Source organism: Henckelia pumila, chromosome 2 (genome assembly GCF_033568475.1).
Source record: "Henckelia pumila isolate YLH828 chromosome 2, ASM3356847v2, whole genome shotgun sequence".
Taxonomy (NCBI): Eukaryota; Viridiplantae; Streptophyta; class Magnoliopsida; order Lamiales; family Gesneriaceae; genus Henckelia; species Henckelia pumila.
In genome coordinates this window covers 101,977,774-101,999,479 of record NC_133121.1, presented here as the reverse complement: position 1 = coordinate 101,999,479, position 21,706 = coordinate 101,977,774, and the positions used below count along the sequence as shown (strand labels likewise).

Here is a 21,706-nt window from a genome sequence, read left to right as displayed (position 1 = left end):
ATTTCGACCGTTGACAATCACCCATTCCCACAAAGCAAGTATAGCGGATCTTTTAAATCGAACATCGAACTAAAATAGGCCACAAAGTCTAGAGTGATGCACACCGTCTTAGCTAAAAGACAATGATATAATACACGAATGTTGTTCTCTATAGAAGATTAGTGTTAAGAGCAAAGTAGGTCAATGATTATTTGTCATTAAAAAATATATAAAAAATAAACTTCACTTAAGCATTAATTTATTTCAACACGAGAGAGATCCTTCTTTTAAATAAATTTTTTTAAATGACAATAACATATATATATTTTAAAGAAAAATCTAACTGGAGGATTCAATCGCTAAGCTAAGATTTTCAAACCACAACTTCTCGTTTATTGATGAGAAAAATGTAACGAAGCTCGGATTTGAAAACTCCGTACTTCATTATGAAAGTTTTAAAATAAAACTTATAAAGCGAAGTCAGAATGTGAGATCTTGATTCATCGTTTAAAAGAAAATTTTAAGGAGGCTGAAAGTGTCATGTTCAAGATCTCACTTTTTTATTATTTTAAAATTAAAATGTCTAGAAACAAAATAAAAAAATAAATCAGATTTGAGATCTCGAATTCTCGATCCTCATTTAAATTTTTTTTTATAAAAAAACTTAATAAAAGAGAAGCTTTTTTTTTTTTGAACAATATTAAAAGAGAAGATTACCCCTTGTTCATTTTATTTATTTATTTTTTTAAAAAAAAATTATTAAAAGAGAAGCTTTTGTTTTTTTTAAAAACCATATTAAAAGAGAAGCTTGATACCCCTTTGTTCATTTTATTTATTTTTAAATTAAAAAACCCATAAAAAAACCCTAGACAAGAATCGTTATTCTGCGTACACCCGCTTCCCCCCACTGCGTGCACAAAACTTCCAGCAAACCCTAGATCCGGCGACAGGGGAAATCGAGAAAATTTGCGAAGATGAGGATCATGATCAAAGGTGGTGTTTGGAAAAACACCGAAGATGAGATATTGAAGGCGGCGGTGATGAAGTATGGGAAGAATCAGTGGGCACGAATTTCGTCTCTTTTAGTTCGTAAATCCGCCAAGCAGTGCAAGGCGCGTTGGTACGAGTGGCTGGACCCCTCGATCAAAAAGGTAAGAGCTCGATTCATGTTAGTACTTTGGTGCTTTTGGAAGTATTGTGTAATTTAGTTATGGAGGTGGTTGGACTGGGACTCTGAAAGTGGAAACAGCGAATCTGAGAGTGAGGGCGGGGAAATCAGTTTAGGGGATAGAGTAAGGTAGTGATTATAGAAATTGGCTAAAATTTGGGGGGGTTTGGGGTGGTTGGATGATACGGATTGAACTACCGTTGATAATTTTAGCTGGTAACAAGTTTCCATTTCTTCTTCTTTTACGATTTTAGTCGTTTTCTTTTTCTTTATTCTCTTGCAAACTCTGCGAAGGGTTGATTATGTGTTATCTGATGTACATGTCCACATGCACCTGAAAGAGTGATGATATGTTTTTCGCTTTTGCTATTATTTCTTGCATTCTTTAATATTCTAATCCAGTCCAATTTTTCCTCTAAAGAAGTTTTGGAGAAGGTTTTTAACCTATTTGTTATTATATAACTTGGATTATGTCATCCATGTGAACCATGTTTGCTGTGCTAGATAAATGACACACATCTGTGTATGGTTATGTAGACTGAGTGGACCAGAGAAGAAGATGAGAAACTGTTGCATCTTGCTAAGCTCATGCCCACACAGTGGAGAACTATTGCGCCGATTGTGGGTCGTACCCCATCACAGTGCCTTGAACGATATGAGAAGCTCTTGGACGCAGCATGTGCTAAGGATGAGAACTATGAACCTGGTGATGACCCAAGGAAATTACGGCCAGGAGAGATTGACCCAAATCCGGAATCTAAGCCAGCTCGTCCTGATCCTGTGGATATGGACGAGGATGAGAAGGAGATGCTTTCTGAAGCACGAGCCCGATTGGCCAACACAAGAGGCAAAAAGGCAAAGAGGAAAGCTAGAGAAAAGCAACTTGAAGAGGCCCGGAGACTTGCTTCATTGCAGAAAAGGAGAGAACTAAAAGCTGCTGGAATAGACATCCGAAAAAGGAAGAGAAAGAGAAGGGGAATTGACTACAATGCCGAGATTCCCTTTGAAAAGAAACCTCCTCCAGGCTTTTACGATGTTGCTGATGAAGATCGTCCAGCTGAACTAGTCAGCTTCCCAACCACCATTGAAGAACTTGAAGGTGAAAGAAGAGTTGACAGGGAAGCACGTCTCAGAAAGCAGGACATTGCAAGAAACAAAATTGCTCAGAGACAGGATGCTCCATCAGCGATACTACAAGCCAACAAACTCAATGATCCCGAAACAGTAAGAAAAAGATCCAAACTTAATCTCCCTGCACCACAGATCCCAGACCATGAACTAGAGGCGATTGCTAAGATGGGGATTGCCAGTGATCTTATTGGGAGTGAAGAATTAACAGAAGGGAATGCTGCAACACGTTCTCTTCTTGCAAACTATGCACAGACACCCCGGCAGGGTATGCCTTCAATGCGAACACCTCAGAGAACTCCTGCAAACAAGCAGGATGCCATTATGATGGAGGCTGAGAACCAGCGGAGATTGACTCAATCTCAGACTCCCCTGCTTGGTGGAGAAAATCCATTGTTGCACCCATCAGACTTTTCTGGAGTCACTCCTAAGAAAAAGGATATTGCAACTCCAAATCCCCTCTTGACTCCTTCGGCCACTCCTGGAGGTGCAGGACTTACTCCTAGAATTAACATGACACCTTCACATGATGGGTATAATTCTTTTAGCATGACCCCTAAAGGTACTCCAATGCGGGATGAGCTGCACATCAATGAGGAATTCGATATGCGTGACAGTGGCAAGTTAAGACAATCTGATCTGAGGAAGGAACTGGTTTCTGGGTTGAAAAACCTTCCACAACCCAAGAACGAGTACCAGATAGTTGTCCAATCCTTCCCCGAAGAGGATGAAGAACCTGAGGAGATAATTGAGGAGGATATGTCCGATAGGATAGCTAGAGAAAAGGCTGGGGAGGAAGCAAGAAAACAAGCATTGCTTAAGAAAAGATCGAAAGTGCTTCAAAGGGAGCTGCCTAGACCTCCGCCATCTTCGCTGGACCTTATCAGGGGATCTTTAATTAGAGCTGATGAAGACAAAAGCTCTGTTGTACCTCCAACATTAATTGAGCAGGCAGATGAGTTAATACGAAGAGAGCTTCTATTGTTGCTGGAACATGATGAGGTGAAGTATCCATCAGAAGATAAGCCTGTTAAAGAGAAGAAAAAAGGGTCTAAACGTTCTGCAAATGGGAAATCTGTGCCTGCTCCTTCAATTGAGGACTTCGAAGAAAATGAGTTGAAAGAAGCTGAGACATTAATAAAGGAGGAGGCCCAGTTCATTCAAATGGCTATGGGCCACGAAAAGGAATCACTTGATGAGTACATTGAGGCACATGAAACATGTTTAAATGATATAATGTACTTTCCCACTCGTGATGGCTATGGTCTATCGAGCGTTGCCAACAATGTGGAGAGACTCACCGCTTTTCAAAATGAGTTTGAAAATATAAGGAAGAGGATGGATGATGATACTAAAAAGGCTCAACGACATGAGCAGAAGATTAAAGTTCTCACGAATGGCTATCAAATGAGAGCTGGAAAACTCTGGACACAGATCGAGGCAACCTTCAAACAGATGGATACTGCAGGAACAGAACTTGAGTGCTTCCTTGCTTTGCAGAAGCAAGAACAACTAGCAGCCACACGGAGGATCAGTAACCTCTGGGAAGAAGTTCAGAAACAAAAGGATCTTGAGCGTATTTTACAGAAACGCTATGGTGATCTATTACCAGAACTCGAAAGGGTTCAGAATTTGATGGATTTGTACCGATTGCAAGCACAAAGAGAGGAGGAAGCTGCTACAGAAGACAACTCCCATGTATCCTCGAATGCTGATGGGGAGACTGCTGATCAATCCATTGCACAGGATCTCGAGACGCCAGCACCTTCAACCATTACTGATGAGATGAACTCTATGGAAGTCGATACTACAGATGTTTTGAAAGCCGATGCATGAAATTATTTACCGGAAAAATATTGGCGTGTCTATTTGTCTGTAACAAGAGCTGTCGATTTGTATGTTCTAGAGATGAACATGGGGAGAAAATGTTGATCCATTCGGTTTTTACGGGAAACATATGTTAGCCACCAATAATTTGTTGAAATGCATGGAATCCTTGTAAGGAAGATATGAGGTTGGTTTTTTGCTTACGAATTGTATTTGTTCTATTTGTTATGTCTGATTTTTTGTAGATTTAGTATTCACAGCAACATATTTAACAGATCAGTATTATTAAACATACAATAATGGGTGCGTGTTATCTTCCATGGATCATTTCATTTCATGATATAAAAAGGAAAACTACGTGCTCCAACTTTTTGTCCAAAGTTACTACATATAAATATCATTTTATATTAGTTTTGCTGGAAAACCAAGTTGACTGATCTTTTATATCGTATATATCTCTTCAATAAAGTAGGAGCATCAGCCTCAATCCGATGAGTATGATCTAAAAATTTGACGATTTGTTTTTCTAAAAATTGAATGTTAGTCAAGAAAATGGGTTCTTTACCGAAGATTTTCAAATTGGGGTCAACTATTTCCCTATCTAGAAATCACTATTATTTTCAAATTTTATTTTAAAACAAACATCAATTAAATTAAACATAAAAAATATATTAAATCAAGAATAGGTTGGGATTGTGTCCTTAAAGCATTGTAATCGTATAGGTTTTTATTATTAATAATAGTGACATTTATTATCGAACAATTTTGCTTGCAAATATTGTCATGAATATCATAGCAAAATCTCTAGTTTATTGGATGTAACCATAATTTTAGTATATATAAGAGTTATATATGCGAGAGGATTAAAATTATGGATAATAAACTTAAATAAATTCTGTTATGAAATTAATTAAAGTTGGGATTTTTAATTAAAACATCACTAATGCGGCTCATGAACATTATGAATGTGACCGTCTTATTTGGACCATTGATGTGGAGACATCAAGATGGGGGCATTTATATATAATGAGATTATGTAGGACTTGGACTGATTTAATTATATATTTCATAATAAATTCCGTTATTAATATGAAATTCTAATTAAATCATAAGATGATCATATATGAATATTTCTTAATCCTGAGGTGATTATAGACTCCTATTCATTTCAATGTAATTCTTAATTTGCTTGTTTAAAGTTTGCAATTATGCATTCTCAATACTTGCATTTTAGATTTATGTTGAAATAAGTGACTGAGAATATTAATTCACATATATGGAATCCATTCCTTCCTGCGAGATGTAGAAAGACAATTCATTCATTTGTTAATTTTGGCACTGAGTGATGAGCCCAACTAATTTATAACGACGTTATAAATTGAACCACTCACTAGTGAATTAATGGTAAACGAGGATTAAATAATTGGAGAAGTAAACGGAAAATTTCTAGCTCCAAATTATGAATTGTCTATGGAGTATTAATTCATATGTAATGATTATATCAATGGACTGCTCTTCTAGTAGAGTAAAATATTCCATAATTGAGAAGAGTGCAATTCCGTATTTTTAGTGGAGTAATAACGGAATTAATAAGTTGTATAAATTGATTAAAGAGTTTAATTGTTTATCTGATTTATTGGAGCTTCTAATTATGGGTCCATGGTCACGTCGTCTTGATAAATGACGGAATAGAACACAAATAAGAGATCAAATGAACAATGGAAAATGGTTCCATAAATTTTAGGGTTTGTATATAAATATATAAATATGAGATATTTATTTGATTTAAAATATAATTATGAGATAATTATATATTTGGATTATTGTGGTAATATCCAAATAAAAATCAATAATATATTTTATATATTGAGATGAGAATATATATTATATATCTAAAAGATTTGATTTGTTGAATTCAAATTTAAAATTAAATTTTCGATTTCGATTTCAAAATTGATATTTTCTTTTAATATATATATATATATATATATATATTATGAAATAAAGATTCATATATATATATATATATATATATATATATATGATATCTTTTAAATAAAGATATAGATATATCTTTTGGTTTAAAATAAAATTTCAAAAATTCTAATCAAATCAAGATATAATCATCCATGTTATAAATAGAGGATGATAGATTGTTAAAGAGAATAGAGAACGAAAATTATACAAGCCCTCTACGTTTTCATATATTGAAAATAACGTAGAAAAAATTTTGATTTTCTTTGTGTTTTGAGAGCCCACCCACTACAGTTAAAGAAGGATCTGGTTATCGTGCTGGAAGACTATAGTTTCTGCACACATAAAACTATAAGAGGTTAGTTATTCTAGAATTTTATTTATGAATTTAAATTCTTCATTAATTTATATTCATGTGAACGTTCCGTAATTTATGAAATTGCTTCCGCTATTATTCGATTTGATCGAATTTATAATCATATTTTTACCGAAATTGTTCGGATGACTGGATGATTTCCAAACAGAATAAACGTAACTAAAGCAACTATGAAAATAATAATAAAATTTAATGTTCTATCGCGAAATAAATTACATCTTCCAAACTCCTCCTACATGGGTCCTACGCATTTGTATGTGTACTAATTACCTTGAGCCGTGGCAGCCTAGCCATCTTCATGAATATTAGAGTTGTGTTGACTAGTCATTGGACTTTTAAATCAACTTGTAAATTTAATAAAGTTTTCAAAATTTAATTGGAATTCTTCATCAGTATTAAAATGGATTCGAAACAATCCATAAAGATGACGATTCCAAATTATATGCTACATCTTGCCAAGAAAATATATACATTCAATAGTAAATATAAGCTACACATCCACCTAAATCAAAAAACACTGATACAGTGGATATTACCGAGTTCGATATTATTATATTAAAACTATGAACCGAACTCGGTAATATCCAATGTATCATTGTTTTTCGATTTAGGTGGGTGTGTAACTTATATTTACTATTAAATGTATATATTTTCTTAGCAAGAACACTGATACAGTGGATATTATCGAGTTCGTTAAGACTAAAATTGAAAAAAAATACAAATTATTATTATTATATTAAAACTATGAACCGATATAGTGATATATAACAAAATCAAAATCAAAATTCTAAAAAACATACAAATTTGAAGGGAAAAAGGAGTAATTTTTCCACGTAAGGTGTGACAAAGACGAATGAATAAATGATATTAGAAATCGTGGAAATATTTGCTTACTCAATCTGACTAATCCAACTCAGACTACGTTCATGCAGGGGATTTCAATGTACCTCCCAACAAACACCCGTTAATTATTGCTTAAATACCCCTCCAAAATCCAAACAAATCTTCTGATTTCGCAGAGGGTGACATTTAAGAACAAGAAAACAACAAACACCCAAAGATTCGTTAAACCATCGAGTCAAAGGAGGAGGAAAAAGAAAACAGTGGGTAAATGAATCATCAACCCGAAAGATTTTTTCTTTATTTTTTTTAAAAAAAATTCGAATTCTGGGGTTGATTGTTTGTCACACGCTGGTGATTTCTCGCCATCCATGTGTAGCAGAGTTCTGTACATTTGTTAAATGACGCCGAACTCATTAATTATGGGTATTTTTTTGGTAAAAGATAATAATTTGAATGCTTTTGTCTTGTTACATTCATTGTTCATGTTGTCAAAAAGAATGTGCTATCATCACATGCTATATTGAATGTTATGTGGTGAATTTATTTTCCAAATATTGGTATTTCCTATATTTTCCTTATTATTTTGCATGTTTGGCATATTTCTTTTCTTGTTCGGTATTCATAATAATTCAAAACTATGTTAGCACAAAGTACCCAACATTTTGTTGGGTGCTTTATGACTGAAGATTACACTTGGAAAGATTCCTCTTTTTCCTCAACAGTGGTGGGGAAAAGGCGAGAATCAATATTTACTCCCAAGTTTGGATTTTTGTGTAAAAAGAATTGCGATCGCAATTCTTGGGTATATAAATGCGTCACAGCTTCGCAGGGTTTGCTCGGCTTTTCCTTGTTTTACAATTACAGAGGTTTGTATCCGTAGAACTGGGAGATTTTTGTAATCATGATTTTGATTAATATACGGGTGTGTTTGATTTCTGTTTCTTGATGGGTTCTTTTTATAATCGTTAGGCATGTATATTTCAAGCTTTAAACACCACAATATCTGTGTTGTTTATATTTCTGGGATTTCTTTTGCTTTGTTGTGAATCAGAATTTTTTTTTGCCTAAAATGATATGATTTAGTATCTTTTTTTTATGTTCAGGAAGTAACAGAGTAGAATAATTTCCTTCTATTTGGTGGCCGAAGGAAACTTCTACATTGCACAAGGTTTGCTCTGCTAGTTCTATACTACTGCTAGAATAATTTCCTTTTATTTGGTGGACGGAGGATCCGAGATGATTCGAATTGAGGAAATTGTACGAAATTTCGACAGCAAATATGATTAAAACGTTAATATAAAGTGTGTGTCGTCACTGATTATTGTGCCCTCTGTGGTTTCTTGATTCTTCATGAGGATAATCAAGATGAATATAGTCTTAACTCTTACTCTGGTGTCAAAATTTGCATTTTCTATTTCGAAAAATTGCACATGAATTTCAAAATGCACTGTATCTCTGCATGCATTGATGTTAGCGGCATCATGTGAGATCATCCCATGAATATGTTGATTGTTAGTAAGAGAAAAAGATTTAGGTGTATTATCACTTGAAACTGAAGAATGAGAATTAAAATTTTATTTTTTTGGTTCGGGAAAAGTTGGAATAGGCGAATAAGGAACAAGAAACTTTTTTTTTAAATCCTTTTTTACATCTGTTAATCAAATTATGGGAACTTATTTTTTTCTCTGTTTTGATGATCTATTAAGGATGGTGACTCGAAGAGTTGATATGCGCTCCGACACTGTTACTAAGCCAACAGAAACCATGCGAGCAGCGATGGCAATGGCTGAAGTAGATGATGATGTACTAGGTTTCGATCCAACTGCGGCTCGACTCGAAGCAGAAATGGCAAGAATCATGGGCAAAGAAGCGGCCTTATTCGTGCCTTCGGGCACTATGGCTAATCTTATCAGCGTGCTTACCCACTGTCAAATCCGGGGGAGTGAAGTAATCCTCGGAGATTATTCTCATATCTTCATTTATGAAAATGGCGGCATTTCCACCATTGGAGGTGTTCATCCAAGAACTGTGAAGAACAACGATGACGGGACAATGGATATTGATCTGATTGAAAATGCGATACGGGATCCAAAGTTTGATATCTGTTACCCTACTACCAGGCTCATCTGCTTGGAGAATTCACAGGCTCAGTAAGTGTATCATCTTTCGGGATAAAATTTCGGTTAAGTTTTGAATGATCCGCACTTACATTACATGTTGATATGTGATTCGTTTAATTATGGATAATACCCTATTTATGCAGCTTTGGGGGCCGATGCCTTTCGGTAGAGTATACAGATAAAGTTGGAGAGCTCGCAAAGAAGCATGGTTTAAAGCTTCACATTGATGGTGCTCGCATTTTCAATGCATCTGTGGTGAGTTTCTTCCATTTATTCACATCATGTCCGTCGCATTTTAAAACTACGTTGGATAAGTAACTTTTTATTAAGATTCTTTTGATGAATCAAATGCTTGAAATGTGGGGGAAGATTATCTTATTTTCGGTCTACTGTCAAGGGGGATAGTCCAAACCGTGACTACTATAGAGGAATCACACCTATAACCACAATACGAAGCTTTGGGGAAAGTTGATACATCAAATCAGAAAGCTAATCAGGGTTTAAGCTGCATTCTACTACTACACATGTTTTATGTAAAATCTAGGGGAGAGAGTGCCTGTGAAGTTTAGTAAAGTGTGACACAAACTTCTGTATGATTTTGGTATCTACATCAAACAAGAAGACACCCCTTTAAATGGATTGTGAATTGAATAGGCAATAGTGCAATGCATTCAATATCACTATTAACACATTTGATTTCAAGAAATATACCTTTGGGATACAATGCCTTTCCGTGATCGAAAAATTCTAAGCGAAAACTTTCTTTTAACTCGATCTTTCTATATATATTATGTTCCAACCTGCAGCTTTAAAGTTAGATATGATTGTTTTCAGGCCCTTGGAGTTCCAGTTCGTAGGCTCGTGCAGGCTGCTGATTCTGTGACGGTTAGTTAATATAATGCAATATCTAAAGTCTAATTATCCTTTTTTTGTTTCTCGTATGGGGGAAAGCCTTCACAGTTATTGCTAACTCATTCATGTAGGCTTGTCTATCGAAAGGTCTTGGTGCTCCAGCTGGAACACTAATTTCTGGTTCAAAAAGCTTCATTGCCAAGGTAGTATGCTGTTTCAATTATACGTCCACGTGGGCATTGATAAAAAATATATGTTTCTGTTTCTACTCTGAATTCAAAACTGAAACCCATTTTCTTTTTATAATTGTTGAAGGCAAGAATTCTTAGGAAGACATTAGGTGGTGGCATGAGACAGGTCGGTATACTATGTGCTGCCGGTTTAGTTGCATTACAAGAAAATGTGGCAAAGCTTGAAAACGACCACAAAAATGCCAAGATTCTGGCCAGTAAGTGTACTCTCGTGTGCGTGTGCGCGCGCGCTCTTCTGTAAGAACTTGCATAGTATCATCTATATAATACTTAACTTTCTTTGTTTCTCAGAGGGGATTAGCGAGATTAAAGGGCTAAAAGTTGATGTAGCTACTGTGGAAACCAACATTGTAAGTTCCATTTTTTTGTTGGTTTCACAATTTACTCGCAACAATTACGACAACCATAAAACTCTATTATGTTATTAGGTGTATGTCGAGGTCTCAAAGGATTCAAGCGTCACAGAAACGGAACTGCTTGAGATTCTCGAAGCACGCGGTATACACGCGATGCAAGAAGGCCCTCGCATGTACGTCTCTTTCTCGTCGTGTCATGTTTATCTTACATAAATAATACAATACTTTCAAAGTTAGCTTTCCACATATTCTTGTTTATTATGCATCTGCAGGATTAGGCTAGTGGTTCATCATCAAATCTCAGAAAGTGATGTTAACTATGCAGTGTCTTGCTTCCAGGTGATTATTTAAAAATCATCCTTAAATTTTGCTAATCATGAATACATTAAATTAATTTATATTGATCCCTCTTCGTTACTGTGTTTTGCAGAAAGCTGTAAGTGGTTCCGCAGCTGAAAATGGTGGCAATTGAAATGTTGTCAAGTATTTAGTATTCTGTTTGCGTTAGATTTCTAATTTTAGTTGTGTATTTATGTGTTGAATTCCATCTGCTCTCTTCGATCTTTAATTATTGCCAGGGCTTCCCTTTGCACCATCCACTTAAAAATAAATAAATAAATAATCCATTTTATAATGTGTGAACTATATTTTTTAGCATTATATTTCCCACCACATCGTTTAAAAATCTAGAATATATTGTTATTTTTATAGAAATATAAAATTTATTAAAATTTTCATTTTATATTTTTCAATATATGATTTTAAAAATTAATTGTATATTTAATCTCTTTGAATATTCAAATATTCAATATTTATCTCGACTATTTTATAACACCCAAGAATTGACAACATAATTTAGATTATCTTTCTTCATGAACTATTCTGTTTATTACACAAACTCGACCATAATTCACTGACCATTATAAATACAAATAGTTCCCGCAAGATGACAATATAAAGCAATGAACTAATATCAAGGCAAAAAAAAAAAGAGCTAATAATTATACATGTTCTTGAATCTTGATCATAATTTCTTCCCGATTTATGTTTTAATAAAATTCAAATGAAGGAGATATTTTATTGTGCTACTTTACATATTCTAATTAAATTAAAATATATAAACAACGCGAATTGATCACCCGTAGTAATTTTTGCACATTTTCTTCTCCGCATGTTAATGCAAGCACATAATGTAAAAGTACACTCGTGTAACATGGTCTCACGTAGTCAATCTTGCTTATGTTTATAATAAAAATTAATATACACACGTAGTCAATCCTGCTTATATTTATAATAAAAATTAAATTTTTTTTATGGATGACCTAAATAAGAAATCTATTTCACAAAATTAAACATATGAGACCATCTCACCTAATGAGTTTTTGTGATAATATAATATGATTAAAATGTGTTTTAATTCCACATAAAAATAAAATAAGCACGATCATCGATGGAACTTCGTTTTTTAAAACTAACATTCTAAAGCACCATTTGAAGTGACATATTATTAATTCATTGATAATTTATCTTATTCAATGTCATGTTTACTTCGTCATATGATTTATTTATCTACTAAATATTTATCTTACATCAATCAAGTCATTGAATTTAAATTACTATATTATCCTAAATAAATAATATTATTCAAATTTTATTAATTTTTAAAATGACAAAATGACAATCTATCATCGTATTTAAAATTTAATCAATCAAATATTCAAATCAAACAAACTATTATTTATCAATCAAATCAAATACTATATTAAATATTATTATTTTTTATCATATCAGATTATTTATGTTTATATTATTATCTTATCTTTTAATTTCAAATTATACATAAGTGTATTTCAAAATACTCAAATACATTCAAGAATTTTATTTTTCGAAAACTTAGTTGGTTTGAGGATATTTTTCCCAATATTTGTTGGGATTAATGAGTTGTTGGTAGTTGGAAATTTGGCCAATAAATTCCCCACGACTTGCAATTCAGAAGACGCGTAAAACGCGATTTGCACGCGGTCTCGCCTATAAATAGATAGGTTCTGAATCAGTTTCAAGTATCCCACAGCTCGAGCAATTCTTCAATTCTCGAGTGTTTTTCTTCTCTTTAGTATATTTTTATATATATTTTTGAGATAGGTTTTCTCCTGTATAAGAGAGTGAGTGTCTCTTTGGAAATACAGAAAGAGGTTGTAATTCTCCAAATATTATAATGGAATCTTTTGGTCTTGCCCGTGGTTTTTACCCTAATAATTTTAGGGGTTTTTCACGTAAATCTTGGTGTCTATTTTATTCTTCAATTTCCATAGCTTCTATCTCGTGATGCCGCACCTGGGACCAACAAGTGGTATCAGAGTCTTGGCATAAAATTTCTTAAAATTCTGAGTATGCTCTGTGGTTGCAGCTGTGACTGATCTTCCACATCAGAAAAGATTTTTTGAAGACTTTATAAGGCAGAATTCTTGTAGTCAAGATGTCGGCAAAATACGAGATAGAAAAGTTCAACGGAGCAATTTTTTGCTGTGGAAATTGAAGGTGCAAACAATTCTAACAAAGGAGTGTTGCTTGGCAGCTATTGGAGATAGACCGGCGGATGTCACGGACGATCAAAAGTGGAACGAGATGAATCACAATGTTGTTGCCAATTTGCACTTGGGTATAGCGGATGAAGTTTTGTCAAGTATCTCTGAAATAAAAAGCGCAAAAGTTATTTGGGATACTCTGACAAAATTGTACGAGGTCAAGTCATTACGCAACAAAATTTTCCTAAAGAGAAAGCTTTATACTCTTCGGATGGCGGAATCCTCATCGATGACCGACCATATCAACACACTGAATACTCTATTTTTCCGGCTCACCTCTATGGGGCATAAAGTAGAGGAAAATGAACGTGCGGAGCTTCTACTTCAGAGTCTACCAGATTCATACGATCAACTCATCATCAATGTTACCAACAATATTCTTTCGGATAATTTAAATTTTGACGACGTCTTAACTGCGGTTGTTGGAGAAGAGAGTCGTCGAAGGAACAAGGAAGATAGGTTGGCAACGTCGAATCAAGCAGAGGCTTTACCGATGACGAGAGGAAGATTGACGAAGCGTGACTCCAGTGGGAGCCACAGATATGGTAGATTCAAGTTAAGAAGTAAGAAGAAGAATATTTACTGCTTTAAATGTGGCGGTAAAGGGAACTTCAAGAGAGAGTGTACGAAAAGCATCGAGAAGGGATCTTAAGGAAATGTGGCCAGTACTTCAGGCAGTGGTGAAATATTATTCAGCGAAGCAGCAAAAGTTGCGGAAGACAGACACAGATTTTGTGATGCATGGATTATGGATTTAGGAGCGACGTGACACATGACGTCAAGGAGAGAATGGTTCGATCAGTATGAATCAGTCTCAGGATGATCTGTATTCATGGGAAATGATCATGCCTTGGAAATCGTTGGGGTCGGTAAAATCAAAATGTTTGATGGTACTATTCGCATCATACAGGAGGTACGACATGTGAAGGGTCTGACAAAGAATATTTTGTCTTTGGGGCAATTGGATGATATTGGGTGCAAAACCCGTATCGAGAAAGGGATCATGAAGATTGTGAAAGACGCGCTTGTGGTTATGAAGGCAGAAAAGGTTGTTGCAAATCTGTATGTACTGATAGGAGAAACACACAAAGAGGGGGAACTAGCTGTTGCATCAATTGGTTCTGGAGAAGAATCAACAGTGTTGTGACATAGAAAGCTTGGGCATATGTCAGAACGAGGAATTAAGATTTTCTCTGAACGGAAGCTGTTGTCGGGGCTTACAAAAGTGACTTTATCCTTTTGTGAGCATTGTGTTACCAGTAAACAACACAGATTAAAGTTTGGCACATCTACTGCCAAGAGCAAAGGAATATTGGAGCTGATTCATTCTGATGTTTGGCAAGCATCGGTTGTATCCCTAGGAGGAGCGAGATACTTTGTCTTGTTTATTGATGATTTCTCTAGGAGATGTTGGGTGTATCCAATCAAAAAGAAATCAGATGTTTTTGAAATCTTCAAAGTTTTTAAAGCGCGGGTTGAACTTGATTCTGACAAGAAAATCAAGTGTTTGAGGACTGACAATGGAGGAGAATATACCAGTGATGAGTTTGATGCATTTTGTCAGCATGAGGGCATCAAAAGAGAGTTCACGACGTCTTACACGCCTCAACAGAATGGAGTGGTAGAGCGGATGAACAGAACTTTGTTGGACAGAACAAGGGACATGTTGAGTACTGCGGGTTTAGCCAAGTCATTTTGGGCAGAAGCAGTCAAAACCGCTTCTTATATCATCAATCGTTCTCCTTCAGTGGCGATTGATTTGAAGACTCCGATGGAGGTGTGGACTGGCAAGCCAGCTGATTATTCTCGGTTACATATATTTGGAAGTCCGGTGTACGTTTTGTACAATGAACAAGAAAGATCGAAGTTGGATTCCAAATCCAGAAAGTGTATCTTCTTGGGCTATGCTGATGGAGTAAAGGGGTTTCGCTTGTGGGATCCTACTGTCCACAAGCTTGTCATCAGCAGAGATGTTATCTTCGAAGAAGATAAAGTGAAGGGAGACAAAGACACACTGAATTCAGAAACTACTATCATTCAGGTGGAAAATAAGACAGACGAAGATTAAGTTTCTTGTGAAGCAGTACCAGAGCACGAGGCACAAGAACCAGTTGAGTCAGAGGTTTCCAAAGTGAGGCAGTCAACTCGAGAGAGAAGACCACCAGTTTGGCTTTCAGATTATGTCACTGAAAGCAACATTACATATTGTCTATTAACAGAGGATGGCGAGTCATCGAGTTTCCATGAGGCTACTCAAAGCTCGGATGTATCCCTGTGGATGACAGCGATGCAGGAAGAATAGGAAGCATTGAACAGAAATAAAACTTGGGATCTTGTTACACTACCACGAGGGAGGAAAGCTATCGGTAACAGATGGGTCTATAAGATCAAGCGTGATGACAATAACCAAGTGGAGCGGTATCGTGCAAGATTGATTGTCAAATGGTACGCTCAGAAAGAAGGAGTTGACTTCAATGAGATATTTTCTCCTGTGGTTCGACTTTCAATAGTCAGGATAGTATTGGCATTGTGTGCGGTGTTTGACCTACATCTAGAACAGCTAGATGTGAAAACGGCATTTCTTCATGGCGATCTTGAAGAAGAAATTTATATGCTCCAGCCAGAAGGTTTTGCGGAAAAAGGAAAAGAGAACTTGGTTTGCAGGTTGAACAAATCTCTGTACGCTCTCAAGCAGGCGCCGAGGTGTTGGTACAAGAGATTTGATTCCTATATCATGAGTCTTGGGTACAACAGACTCAGTGCAGACTCTTGTACGTATTTCAAGAGGTCTGATGATGATGATTATATCATTTTGCTGTTGTACGTGGACGAGGTGTTGGTAGCAGGCCCCAACAAAGATCGGGTCCAAGAATTGAAGGCACAATTGGCTAGGGAATTTGATATGAAGGACTTGGGATCAGTAAACAAAATTCTAGAGATGCAAGTTCACCGAGACAAAAGCAATATGAAGATTTGGCTTTCCCAGAAAAATTATTTGAAGAAAGTCTTGCAGCGCTTCAACATGCAAGATAGTAAGCTAGTTTCAACTTCTCTTCCTATTAACTTCAAGTTATCTTCTGAGATGTGTCGACCTAGCAGTGAAGCAGAGAGGATGGAGATGTCTCGAGTACCGTATGCATCAGCAGTGGAAAGTTTAATGTTCTCTATGATTTGTACAAGACCAGACATTGCACAAGCAGTGAGAGCAGTCAGTCGATATATGGCGAATCCTGGACAAGAGCATTGGAGTACAGTTAAGAGGATCCTTAGATACATTAAGGGTACCTTGAATGCTGCATTATGTTTTGGAGGATCGGATTTTACACTCAGGGGCTATGTGAATTCAGATTATGTAGGTGATCGAGATAAAAGAAAATCTACTACTGGTTATGTGTTTACAGTTGCAGGAGGTGCAGTCAGCTGGGTTTCAAAACTGCAAACGGTTGTGGCATTATCTACAACAGAGGCAGAATACATGGCAGCTACTCAAGCTTGCAAGGAGGCAATATGGATTAAAAGGTTATTGGATGAGCTTGGGCACAAATAAGAAAAGATTCCTCTGTTTTGTGACAGTCAGAGTCCCTTGCACATTGCAAGGAATACAGCCTTTCATTCCAAGACTAAATACATTGGAGTTCAATTTCACTTTGTACGAGAGGTAGTAGAGGAAGGAAGTGTGGATATGCAGAAGATCCATACATAGGATAACATAATTGATTTTCTGACCAAGACAGTGAATATTGATAAGTTCGAGTGATGTAGATCCTCATGTGGCCTAGCATAAACGTAAGCAGCGGGAATGGCAAGATTGAAAGGATGTGTGGAGATGTGTTTGATTCTCAATCAAATCTCCAAGTGGGAGAAATGTTGGGATTAATGAGTTGTCGGTAGTTGGGAATTTGGCCAATAAATTCCCCACGACTTGCAATTCAGAAGACACGTAAAACGCGATTTGCACGCGGTTTTCTCGCCTATAAATAGATAGGTTCTGAATCAGTTTCAAGTACCCCACAGCTCGAGCAATTCTTCGGTTCTCGAGTGTTTTTCTTCTCTTCAGTATATTTCTATATATATTTGTGAGATAGGTTTTCTCCTGTATAAGAGAGTGAGTGTCTCTTTGGAAACACAGAGAGATGTTGTAATTCTCCAAATATTATAGTGAAATCTTTTGGTCTTACCCGTGGTTTTTACCCTAATAATTTTAGGGGTTTTCCACGTAAATCTTGATGTCTATTTTATTCTTCAATTTTCATAGTTTCTATATCGTGATGCCGTACATGAGACCAACAATATTTCCCATGACAAAATAGTTCTTTTCAAAATCAAAATAACAAATCAGATGTAATCTATATTTGCAACACAAAGTCTTCATTTCACATTTTTAAGAATTCAATGCTTCAAATTCGAAGTTTGAATAATATATATTTAGGCACCGTTCTGTTCACCATATTACTAATATATGTATAACTCATCATATCTCATCTCACGTTCTTCTCATCATATTACTTATCAATATATTAACTATTTATTTTACATCAATCAAATCATTAATTATTTATCTTACATCAATCAAATAATTTAATTTAAATTACTATATTACCTTTATAAATAATATAATTTTTATTTTATTTATTGTTAAAAAGACAAAATAGTCATTTAACATTTTTATATAAAATTTAATCAATCAAATCAAATAAACTATAATCTATCGATCAAATCCAATACTATTTTAACTATTATTTTTTATTAATTTTTTATTATATTATATTATTTATCTATATATTACTTATAGCAAAGCGCAAACCAAATGTAAGGAAAGAATGACAAAAGAAGTGAAATAAAGAATAATGTTAGAAATCTTTGCTCGCTCAATCTGGCAATCGAACTCAGCTCATATGAGTTCATGCAGGGGATTTCAAGGTACCTCCCAACAAACAACTGCACAAGAAAACGGCAAACACCCGAAGGATTTTTCCAAATTTTTTTTTTCGAATTCTGGGGTTAATTGTTTTGTCACACGCTGGGGATTTCTCGCCATGCACGTGTAACAGAGTTCTTTTACATTTGTCAAAGATGCCAAACTCATTATTTTGTGGCCTTCTGCTTTTGGGTGATTTATGACTGAAGATTTCACTTGAAAAGATTCGTCTTTTTCCTCAACAATGATGGGGTTTGGTTGAGTTGGTGAGGAAAAAGCAAGAATCACTTAATCCCAAGTTTGGGTTCTTCTGTAAAAAGCATTGCGATTTCTTGGTATATATATAATTGCGTTGCGGATTCACAGATTCGCTCCTTGTTTCACAGAAGTTTGTGTTCGAAGAACTGGGAGGTACCCAAGAACAATAATCTTATTAAAACGATGTATTTAATTTTGTAGTCATAAAATGTGTTTGATTTCTGTTCTTAATGGGTTCTTTTCGAAACAAGATACTTTTTACCATTTTTTCTCATCTGCTAATCGAATCATGGGAACTTACTTTTTCTCTGTTTTGGCATTCTATCAAGGATGGTGACTCGATCAGTTGATATGCGCTCCGACACTGTCACTAAGCCAACCGAAACCATGCGAGCTGCGATGGCAATCGCTGAAGTAGATGATGATATACTAGGTTTGGATCCCACTGCGGCTCAACTTGAAGCAGAAATGGCAAGAATCATGGGCAAAGAAGCAGCCTTATTTGTGGCATCGGGCACTATGGCTAATCTTATCAGCGTTCTTACTCACTGCCAAATCCGGGGGAGTGAAGTAATCCTCGGCGAGTATTCTCATATCGTCATTTATGAAAATGGTGGCATTTCCACCATAGGAGGTGTTCATCCAAGAACTGTGAAGAACAATGAAGATGGGACAATGGATATTGATCTGATTGAAAAAGCGATAAGGGATCCAAATTTAGCTATCTGTTGCCCGACTACCAGGCTCATTTGCTTGGAGAATTCAAATGCTCAGTAAGTGTATCATCTTGTTTGGGCTAAAATTTTGGTTAAGTTTTGAATGATCTTCACTTATATTATATGTTGCATATATCTTGATTGAGTATGAATAAGATTATGTTGACATTATATTTCTGCTCTTTTGAAATTAAGGACTGTTGGAATTATTTATGTGCTTGTTTCATTATGGATAACACATTAACACCCCACTTATGCAGCTCTGGTGGCCGATGCCTTTCTGTAGAGTATACAGATAAAGTTGGAGAACTCGCAAAGAAGCACGGTTTAATGCTTCACATTGATGGTTCTCGCATTTTCAATGCATCTGTGGTGAGTCGGATTCCATTTATTCACATCGACATATCAATCATGTCTTGAAATTATGTTGGATAGATAAGTGAACTTGTCATTAAATTTCTTTAGATGAATAAAATGCTTGAAATGTGGAGGAATATTATCTTATTTTCTGTCTACAGCAAAGGGGGATATCCCAAATTCCAACTGCTATAGTGGAATCACACGTATAACCCACGGTACAAAGCTTTGGGAGAGTTGATACATCCAATTCAGAAAACTAAGGATTTAGGCTATATTCTACTATATATGTGTTATTTAAAATCTAGAAGAGGAACTTTGATATTTAGTAAAGCATGAAACAAACTTCTGTATGATTTTGATATCTACATCAAATAAGAAAATGCGCCTTTAATCGAATTTTGAATTAAATAGGCAATGCATTTGATATCACTATTAACATAGGTGATTTCGAGAACTATAACTTTGGAGTACAATGCCATTCCGTGATTGAAAAGTTCTTAGCGGAAACTTTCTTCAACTCTTATCTTTGAATATATATTATGTTCCTACCTGCATCTTTAAAGTTAGATATGATTGTCATTAGGCCCTTGGAGTTCCAGTTCATAGGCTTGCACAGGCAGCTGATTCTGTGACGGTGAGTTTAATGCAATATCTAAAGCCTAAGTATGTCCTTGTGTTTCTCATATTAGGGAAAAACTTCACATTCAGTGTTAATTCATTCATGTAGGCTTGTCTGTCGAAAGGTCTAGGTGCGCCAGCTGGAACAATTATTGCTGGTTCGAAAAGTTTCATTTCCAAGGTAAACTGCCTTTTCAATTAGACATCCATGTGGACATTGATAAAAAAAAAAAAAAAAAAAAAAACTATGTTTCTGTTTCTACTCTGACTTGAAAACTGAAACCCTTTTTCTTTGCATCATTGTTGAAGGCAAGAATTCTTAGGAAGACTTTAGGTGGTGGCATAAGACAGGTCGGTATACTATGTGCCGCCGGTTTAGTTGCGTTGCAAGAAAATGTGGCAAAGCTTGAAAACGACCACAAAAATGCCAAGATTTTGGCCAGTAAGTGTACTCTTGTGTGTTTGTGTGTGTGTGTAGTTCTGTAAGCCCTTGCATAGTATCATCTACATAATACTTGATTCTCATTGTTTCTCAGAGGAGATTAGCAAGATTAAAGGGCTAAAAGTTGATGCAGCTACTGTGGAAACCAACATCGTAAGTTCCACTTTTTGTTGGTTGTAGCATTTTTATGCTATTAAATCAAAGCATGTAACCTCAACAATATGAGCTTTATAACTTGATCTCCAATAAGTCAAAGTTCTGCTTTAGATCTTTAATACAGGCGGTTTTCATCCACGCTGTATCTTCTGAAATTGTTTGAACAAAAAACTAAGTTCTTAAGTCCCCCCAAAAATCCAGCTATGCTATAAATCTCTACTATGTTATTAGGTGTTTGTTGAGGTTTCAAAGGATTCAAGCATCACGGAAAGGGAACTGCTCGAAATGCTCAAAGCACGCGGTGTTTATGTATCCCAACCAGGCCCTCGAAAGTATGTCTCTTCTTTGATGCATTTGTCTACATGTGCCTCGTCGGGTCATGTTTTATCTTACATAAATAATATCTTCCACATATTTCTTGTTACGCATCAGGATTAGGCTAGTGCTTCACCATCAGATCTCAGAAGATGATGTTCACTATGCAGTCTCTTGCTTCCAGGTGATTGTTTGAAAATCATCCTTAAACTTTGCTAATAAATAAATTTAATCAATTGTGTTGATCCCTCTTATTGTGTTTTGCAGAAAGTCATAAATGGTTCCCAGCTGGAAATGTTGGCAATTGAGTGAGGCATATATTTATCGTTAAGTATTTAGTAATCTGTTTGTGTCAAGTAAATCTTTGTTATTAGACATGGATAAGTGGATCATTAAAACTAATGGACATGTTAAAGCTATTTTATGAAGTTCTTGAGACGTGGAGGTTATCATGTTTCGGTTTA

General features: G+C 35.5%; 3 protein-coding genes across 9 annotated transcripts; all 3 read left to right on the top strand.

The window, feature by feature from the left end:
• Positions 1–823: 823 nt before the first annotated feature.
• Positions 824–4,384, top strand: LOC140885205 (cell division cycle 5-like protein). The gene is made up of 2 exons (XM_073292150.1): positions 824–1,130; positions 1,685–4,384. Exons 1-2 carry the CDS (start codon positions 954–956, stop codon positions 4,109–4,111), a joined length of 2,604 nt encoding a protein of 867 aa, XP_073148251.1. The 5' UTR covers positions 824–953; the 3' UTR covers positions 4,112–4,384.
• A 2,030-nt stretch (positions 4,385–6,414) lies between these two features.
• On the top strand, positions 6,415–11,512 carry LOC140881103 (low-specificity L-threonine aldolase 1-like). Of its 7 annotated transcripts, none has more exons than XM_073286139.1 (11): positions 6,415–6,434; positions 8,399–8,463; positions 9,002–9,445; positions 9,559–9,670; positions 10,250–10,300; positions 10,399–10,470; positions 10,583–10,715; positions 10,810–10,868; positions 10,947–11,047; positions 11,147–11,213; positions 11,305–11,512. In XM_073286139.1, the coding sequence occupies exons 3-11, from the start codon at positions 9,003–9,005 to the stop codon at positions 11,344–11,346; spliced, it is 1,080 nt and encodes a 359-aa protein (XP_073142240.1). In that variant the 5' UTR covers positions 6,415–6,434; positions 8,399–8,463; position 9,002; the 3' UTR covers positions 11,347–11,512. The 7 variants fall into 7 exon arrangements, with proteins under 7 accessions (XP_073142240.1, XP_073142238.1, XP_073142234.1 ...); XM_073286137.1 differs by lacking the exon at positions 6,415–6,434 and adding an exon at positions 7,377–7,555; XM_073286133.1 differs by lacking the exon at positions 6,415–6,434 and adding an exon at positions 7,378–7,559.
• Positions 11,513–18,320: 6,808 nt separating this feature from the next.
• On the top strand, positions 18,321–21,706 carry LOC140883247 (low-specificity L-threonine aldolase 1-like). The gene is made up of 10 exons (XM_073289638.1): positions 18,321–18,788; positions 18,965–19,408; positions 19,612–19,723; positions 20,295–20,345; positions 20,439–20,510; positions 20,639–20,771; positions 20,866–20,924; positions 21,159–21,259; positions 21,360–21,426; positions 21,510–21,706. Exons 2-10 carry the CDS (start codon positions 18,966–18,968, stop codon positions 21,552–21,554), a joined length of 1,083 nt encoding a protein of 360 aa, XP_073145739.1. The 5' UTR covers positions 18,321–18,788; position 18,965; the 3' UTR covers positions 21,555–21,706.